Source organism: Atta colombica, unplaced genomic scaffold (assembly GCF_001594045.1).
Source record: "Atta colombica isolate Treedump-2 unplaced genomic scaffold, Acol1.0 scaffold134, whole genome shotgun sequence".
Classification (NCBI taxonomy): Eukaryota; Metazoa; Arthropoda; class Insecta; order Hymenoptera; family Formicidae; genus Atta; species Atta colombica.
In genome coordinates, this window is record NW_017259222.1 from 509,831 (window position 1) to 518,770 (window position 8,940).

At 32.8% G+C, this 8,940-nt stretch overlaps 1 protein-coding gene across 1 annotated transcript in view; it reads right to left on the reverse strand.

The window, feature by feature from the left end:
• The window catches only part of LOC108684426, a 38,474-nt gene that overhangs the window by 20,287 nt on the left and 9,247 nt on the right, over window positions 1–8,940 (reverse strand). Inside the window, exon 3 of the mRNA XM_018188738.1 lies at window positions 6,338–6,404. Coding sequence (XP_018044227.1) covers window positions 6,338–6,404 — 67 coding nt within the window. The remainder of the gene's footprint in view (window positions 1–6,337; window positions 6,405–8,940) is intronic.

The following is an 8,940-nucleotide window of genomic DNA, read 5'->3' on the forward strand; positions in this document are numbered from 1 at the left end:
TTCTATATAAATAGCAATAAATAGCAATATATAAATAGCAATAAATACAATTGAAAATGTTGAAACCTAATTTATTCAAAACTTTTCAAATTAGAAATAAAATAATAAAATATTAAAATAATAAAGTATCAAAAATGAAAACTGTTATGAAAATTCAAGAAATTTGAAAAAATTTCTTGATTTATTGTCAAGAAATCTTGATCTTGATAACAATTTCTTGTCTTGAAATCAATTTCCAATTTCTTGTTTTGGTCTTGTCTTGATTCAAGGCAAAATTTCTTGACAATAAACCAAGACAAGATTTCTTGAATTTCTTGATGAAATACTATATATAATGCAATTATTATGTCATTTTTTTGAGAATTGAAAATTCGTTTCTGGTCATTGGCCTGTGACTAATTAAGCAATAAAAATGATACACCAGATCATGTAAGCATTACTCCTGTAGCGTGAAATCATACGGCGGCTGCTGGATGTACAACTCCGCGTTCATCAACTCTGTGTGATCGCATTATGATCAGCAACGAGAACTTCAATTAAATGTATGACGTAGCTATTGCAATGGGTCAAATTACAGAGTCAGACCATGTATTTTTGAGCGATGAAAATTAAACACGTAATGAAATAAGATATTAACGAGAGAACGATGGCTCGTACATCGTTGCTACATTGAAAATCGCAGGATATGTATCGAAACACATGTCTAATTTATATTTCTTATATTATATTCCATTTATGCTCGACAAACTAACGTTTTGTTAATAATCGACCAAATTATCAGCGGGCGATGCACATTCATCGCATTTAATAAGACCGCTGCAGAGTGAATTATTGCTTCGAAAAATTCATTAGAACCATCTCAACGAACGCGGGAAGCATGACGTGAGTAAATTAGGAGGCTTGCATGTCTCTCTCTCGAACAATAATAATCATTGGTGAATTATCGTTATCAGCCCGTAGAAAGACAATGATGAGAGAGTTATGAACTTAACTCGCTAAACTTTGCAGACAATCATGTTGAGTATACCATCGTTCTCTTCCTTATACTCTTAACGTATCTTATCCATTATCCGTAATGGAAGTACCGCGACGTGTCAATGATTGCTTCCGCAAAAGAATATAAGATAAGACGAGTTTTTTAATTCATTACTTAAATTTATTTAAAGCAATTTATGATATTTGAGGATCTGTTATTTTATATATATATATATATATCAGAAATTTTTTAATAATTACATATATTTTTTATTTTATAATTATATATTTTTTAATAATTACATATATTTTTTATTTTATAATTATATATTTCTTTTTATCGCCTAAATATCAAACGGTCTGAACGGAAAATCCAGCATGAGTCACGTTTTATGACAAACGCGTCATAAAACGTATGAGTCCTATACTTGCTTACATTCAACGTCACTTTTATTCGGTTTTTTTTTCTCTTGCGATGGTTAAGTACTATAGATTTACCTCTCCGCCGTCCGTACTTTCGCACACACACGGATATGGTATTCTTTTCTTTTTCCGTCTCTGACTCATAATCAGTGAGGTTCCAGAAGGGCGTAACAAAGGCGTGCCGAAGAAGACGTTCCCCCAAGTGAGTGCAATTTGCAAACGACACACGAGCATCTTTACTCGCTACACAACTTCCTTCGTGTTTCCGGACGTGTTCTTTTTTTCATCCTGTTTTCGTTGAAATTCATCTTACATGCTTCCGAGCGAAAATTGCGCTGCACGCTTTCTTGATAGCGGATACGCAACGAGATAGTCTGGGTGGCCGCGTGAAAAAAATGATGATTATTTTTATAAAAGCTGGTTTTTTGAAATTTGATTGTATTTAAAAATAAAAATGCTAGAGTCAGCAGGTCAGATGATAGAATTTTTGATGCCAACACTCCTTCAAAGACGTAAAAAAGTGTCATAAAAGTATTATATAAAAGTGGAAAATTTATGTACGAACAGTTTTTTGCAACAAAACGCAGAAATATAATTGTCAGAACATATCGCGTCAGCGATTATCTTAAAGACGAAAAAAAAAAAATACAATGAAATACAAAACAAAATAACTATTTCGTAAAATTTGGAATTTTTTTACTTCGTTGAATTTGATAGAGTAACTTATTATTTAATATTATGTACGAAAAAAAATAGTCAAACGGTTTTTTGACGTTACTAACATCTCGTCAGACGTAATCAAAGTAATGTTTAATTATGCGAGATTGCGCTATTCTCCATTCTACACTGTTAGAAATGTTCTTAAATTTTATTAACTTTTAAATTACACAATTTGAATTTAATTTCATTACATTAAATTTAATGTATTTATAACTAAAAAGTATATTTGTGTACATGTACATAAAATTTAATGTATTTTTCATGAAAATTTATGAAATTTAATGTACATTTATTTCATTTAAGAAACTACTGTAACTTAATTTTCAGTTAAATCATTTATTACTTTTAATTTAATTCATTTATATGTAAAGGAAGCTCGTGCACTGAAAAAAAATATAATCAATTTTAATAAATATTTAATTGAATACTGCCTACTAAATATTTATTAAATATAAAGATATATTTATTTGATACAAGAAATGTTAATTTGATTTAACAATCATTTTTTTTTTACTGAACAAATATTTACTTATTGTAAGTAAATGTTTAGTTAGCAGTATTGAACTAAATATTTATTAAAATTAACTATATTTTTTTCTCAGTGTGATTTCTAATAGTGTAGGTCTCTGTTATAATTAATTATAGATAACAATTAATAATGTAAATATAAAACAATGCATAATGAAAATATCATTGATACTACGCACACAATGAGTGCAAAATTTATCACGGAAGAGCTTAACAGAAGCGAGAATTCTATGGTTTATTCACATAGTAAATGAAGAGGTAATAAATGTTCGTCGATATCGAGGAATTAGCAAAACCGGTCGTAAGAACGGTGAAACTCCGGGCGAAACCACGAAAGCCATAATCGTCATACAGACACGCACAGTTATGCAAGAATCCGGTGTGCCTTTCGTGCATGAGATTTTAATGTGCCATGATGGACACGAGCAGCATAAAATATTGGGAATACAGCTGAACGCAGCGCGATGTTGAAACTTCCTGTCGTCTTTAGGCTCGCTTCTATTCGCTGATGCGACTCGACACGAAGGGAATGTCACGCAGCGAATCGCGCACGCGATTCTCCGGAAAACGCGTGGAAAATTGCACGAGTAATAGACCATTCGGTTTTTATTATAGCGAGCACACATGCGCGACACCGAGATTATAGAATTTATCTCTTCCTCAAGAAAACGATAAGAATTACAAGAATTACATTTTCATTGGAATCATAATTACAACATCCTAACATAAACCTCATTTATTTTTTGCGAATAACCGATCCAATAGATTTTGTGCACAGGATTGGTGATATAAATTACTATTGCGACGTTCGTAATGATAATAGTTCCGACGATTTAGCGATGCGATTATAATAAAGCCTCCAGCGAAATAAGATTAACGATTTTAAATTTAGCGGCGATTAATTTACATAATCGTCGAATCATCCCGCTCTCGAACATGGATTTCGCTGCGCAAAACTCTCGTGGTGAAATCGGAAAGTTTCGGCTGGAGCCTTGGAGAGAATCAGAGAGAAGAAAAACATTTAGGTCGTAACGCTCGTTAAGATTTTCGGCGGAGATCGCCGGATGTATGTTCTTTACGAAATTTTGTTGCTCATCTTAAATCACAGATATATTAGCATTAACATCAAATTTCGTAACATATTCATTCAACAATCAGTGATCAGTACGACTTTCTAATTCATTGTTGAGTTACAAGGATTGTATCTTTTGTCCGACTGTCAAATATACAAAACTGATTTATGTCCATTTTTATTAATGTAGATTTAACTTCGGTATAATTTTTTTTTTTTTATTTTTTATCCATTTCTATTTCTAATAAGAAAAAGAAAAAGAGTAAATTAAACTGAGATAATAATATTAAATTATATTGATAGAAATTATATTGATAGAAATTGATTATCAAATTCAAAGGAAAAGACGTAGTGTAATGCAATAATTTTAAATTAAGATCATTATTATATTAAAGATGAGGATTAATTTATATTCAAAATTAGAGAAAACATAGTGGCGATAATTATAAAAGTGACAACTACACGAGTTTTGTTATGTAAAATTAATGTGTGTAATAAAATAGACTATTTTATAGTTATTGCAAGTATAAAATATTCAATTACGTATTAATTCTACAATAAAATTTATTATTATTACTTTTATAGTTGCTATGTTTTTCTTTGAATGCATCTAACTTTAAATATAATTTAATTACTGCTATCCCGTATCTTTCTATTAATGATCCGTCTTTTATTAAAATTTCAACAAACTCGTCCATAGTGGAACGGAATTAAGTCGTTCATATAAGTATATCATGAGCAGTAGCTCTATATTTAGTAATTGTGAATAGCGGTAATTTTCAATAACGGCTCGGAATTAGGCGGAACGAATTATGCAAGGGTGACCGGCTTTAACGATCGGTCAGTAAATTCCGTTAAAACTGGTGAAACGCCATTTCTGTTGGTCTGCCAGCTCTTATAACTGTCATAATGTCTTGCACGCGTTTCGCGTCCGCATCGTAGTCCCGCTATAGCGACCGGAAGTTCCTGCTGAGCCTCTCTTACGTGAAACGTTATATAACGCGTTTATTTTATCATCGTTTATCGTGGCAGATATAAAAGCGAGATACCTTCTTTGCAAAAATATGAATCCTCTTAACACGCTATTTGCATTGCGTGTGTATTATATGCTCGAGGTTATTATATGCTCGCGCTTCTGTTAAACTCTTCCAAGTAATGTTCAAAGAAGAGATGCACATTGAATAAGTTAATATATGTATAAATATCTACAAACTTTACAAAAAGAATGCATGGAGCGTAGTAACGAGCATGAACATGTGCGTAAATAGACATCCTTACGGTGCTAAGAATTAGAGATGTACGAATTATTTGAATACGAATCAAATAAGATTCGATTCGATCCAAATTTGAATTTTTTTTTTCGCTAGAATTCTAACACGAACTATTCAAAAATTTTGAATATTAACCTAAGATGTTTGAATATAGGAATCAAATATATATGTTGACAATTTCATATATTCTTATATATACATAAAAAAAATAAATAAATAAAACGATGCAGACATGTTAAATCGGGCGGCCTTCAGGGTACAATGCACCCGTTGCACCCTGGCTTGAAACGGCCCTGCTGGAAAGCACACTTATTTAGGTGTTGCTACTTTCCTCTGTTGCTCATAACGTCAGTCTCATATAGAAGATGAGATGCTATAAGTACCTAATACAAGGTCTTCGATCTTCAAGGACATTTTGTATTACGGATGTCGGACGATCGTAAGAGTTTAACATATCTAGAAACATTGCGCGTTATCCATCTGATGTGTTTCAATTTTTAATAGAAATTTTACTAGCATTCTAAAAGAAAAAAAAATTTTAATGAGATAATTGCAAGAAAGAGCTATGAATAACAATAAGCGATTCACGCGACGAATTCCGTTACGCAAAAAAGTTACACAATACGTCGAGACGCGCAAGGTTATATCTGACAAGGCTGTAACCATCATAGTCCATCAGTATACATCACACAATGTACGATCCGTTATTCAGGTTATACCTCCGAATATTTCATCAAAGTTCATGTGAAAGTCATTTTTATGCTTGCTGCACACGCTATATATTTATCAGGATTGAGAAGTAAGACGTTGCTTGTAATAAAATATAGTTAAAGTTACTTTTTTCCAGTAATTGTAATTTAATTTCGTTTTTCTTCTCCCATCTGTAACTGTAACTTAACTTATAATAAGTCTCTTTATCAGGCGTTAAATCAAGAAAGTATACGTGCGAGAAGTTGATTACTTTCTATAATCGTTTACTTCCAAACCGTTATACTTCGTTACCACAAGCATCTCACCTCGAATCATTGTCATCAGGCGTATTGTGCCGTCGTGTATTAGAAAGTGTACATCGTGGAAAGCATCCACTTTTATCTGATTATCCGGCAATTTGGTTTTATGAGGAACTGCAAGTGTGCGATTTTTTCACGAGAGAAATTTCGTGATGTGTTTGAAATCAAGCGAACCAGAAAGAAAAAAAAAAAAGATGAAATAGATACGCAGGAGATATCACGCGAATTTCTTCCGATTCCGCATACACAAGATCAACGACTAATTGATTAGCCTTAATTAATTGTCACCTGTCGCTGAGACAATTAGAAAGTAAGTCTTGTAGTTTATGTATACTCACACGTCAGTGGTTGTTGAAATATCTGGGCTGCGTGTGTGCTGCTATCGCTGTGCCTCATTATTGTGATCTGAAAATAAGGGAAAGGTGATGTTTTAGATTCTCTTGCTTAGTAAGATAGGATTGTTAGCGTTGACTTAGCTGCGCTATCACTTTGTGTTAGCCGTTGGCGGTGAGCGTATCGCACGAATGTAATTATAGAATAGCGCAATGCACATGGTATTGTAATACTGTAACACGCGTGGCGCAAGAATTTCAAATATCTAACGTTTTTAAGTAAGAACTCATATTTATAAGCTTCAGAAAGTTCACTCAAGCCAGTCTTGTAAGAGGTTTTTTATCATTAAAAATCTAATAAAGAAAGATATTTCTGGAAATTTTTAAAAATAAAATCTATGAGACGAATTTTCATAGGATTTCTAAAGTTATTATTCTCTCTGAATCTCTTTAGAGTGAAAATTGAGCCAATCTTGAAAAAAAAGTAAAAATTTTTCACTTTTGAAAACAAGAAAAGTAGTAAATTTTCACTCTTTTAGAATGAGATTCACTCCAAAGGAATGAAATTCCTTTTTAGAATGAGAATTCCAAAGCATGACTTTCACTCCAAAAGAGTGAAATCTTGTTTCAAAAGAATGAAATCTCATTCGTACCACTCTTTTTTAAGAGCGAAAATATATTCACTCTTATTTTCAAGACTGATTCAATTCTCAATCTTTTATAGAGTGAGATTTCATTCCAAAATATCGAAAAAATAGCAGACTTAAAAGCTAGTGTAAGAATGCGTTCCGAGTTACGCATGAGGTGCATGCTGCATCATTTTATCCTTCTTTATTATTTGGTGGACGACAAGAACAAATAATGCATCACATATTCTGCGTAATTTGAAAGAACCTTGAATTTAATTCTTTGCTTCACCTGAGGAAAATCATACATCACTATTCAAATCCAGAAATAAAGGCGAGGATGTAACTTAACCTTTATGTACCTTTATAATTATCATGAGAAATGTTTGCATATTACATCCTATTCATGATAAGTATAGTACCATTCTAACGTTTCGTACACGAAAATTCAATTTACAAAAGGAAACACGATATAACATCTAAAAAAATCTACTTTCCCCGAATTTTTGGATATAACCATTTTTACTATTTCATATGGATCCCGTACAATAACGTTTTGTAGTTTATTAAAGATCCAGGGAAGATAAAAATCGGACTTTTTAACATCCTCTTTTCATGATAAAAGTGCCTGCGGCGAACGGTGACGTCAGTATTAACATCGGCGCTTGTTCATGCAATGAAAGTGGTCTAACAAGTCACCAACCATTCAAGTATACACACTTGGAACAACGTGCATTTCTCTCTCTCTCTCTCTCTCTCTCTCTCTCTCTCTCTCTCTCTCTCTCTCTCTCCTTCTCTCTCTCTCCTCCCCCCATTTCCTCCTACCCTTCTCTCTCGTGGACCGTATTTGCGACTATATGTATTTAAAGTGCTAAAGTGAAAGCGATAGCAAGGGCACTATGTTTGATGGCTGGTCGACCATAATTGCAGAATACTGTATCTTATTAATTTTACGAACGCCCGTGGCAAGGTAGATCATCGTAAGATAATTATTGCCTGATACGTGACAATTGAAAATCGAAATGCAAAAGATATTCAAAACAAAAAACCGAAGGTATCTCGATTAAGTATGCGGAGCTATAATCCTCCAGCAGTAAGACCAGACCATATAAGGTTCGCAACGTTCCGCATCCGATAGAATCCATTGAGGACTGACCTTTACGTCGCTCCATTTGCAAAACACGCCTTTTTCCTAATAATAAATCAAAGAGAAAAACTGAATTTTGTTCGCGAAATCTTCGAGAGTAACAATAATGTTAATTAATTGCTGATTTTCCTATTACCTGATAATAATCATTTACTTGACATAAGAGTTTTGCTAATAATACAATGTATACCTAGCTATTAGTAAAATAAATTAGCTGATGTCACTGAGAATAATTTTTCTTAGGAAAGTGTTATTTGTTATGTTTTACATTAAAATATAAAGAAGAATTTTGCTAATAGTAATTAATTAGCTTCGATGTCGCCATTGGAAATAACCTTCAGTTATTATTTATTTAATTAGTATACAAATTTAATAATAATACAACATACGCGCATGCGCATTAGCTAAAATCAATGTCGCATCATCAGAGTATGATCTTTGAAGGTCAAATAGTTTAATGGAAAATTAAAGTGGCGGGAAATAAGACAATTGACAGCGATTCAACGCAAATCTAACGTAGACCGAGATCTCCTTGAAAAGCTTGAGATCGTCACCCATTTCTGCCTCCTTCGCTATTGCAGACACACTCCGCGATTCTTGTTATTTAATCATTATTGCAATCCCTACACGGCGCACGCCCCCGCGATATCATGATTTAACGCCTTGAGCAAAATTGCGATTATTTTGATTGTCCCGACGGAATATTTAAGTATTTAACGTAGACATAAAGCTAGAAAAGGATTTCCAAAAGGACTGTTGCTACGCGTAGGCAGAGAAAATTACGTTCGATTTACGGAGAGCCTAAAATCATCTGTATTATATATATATATATATAT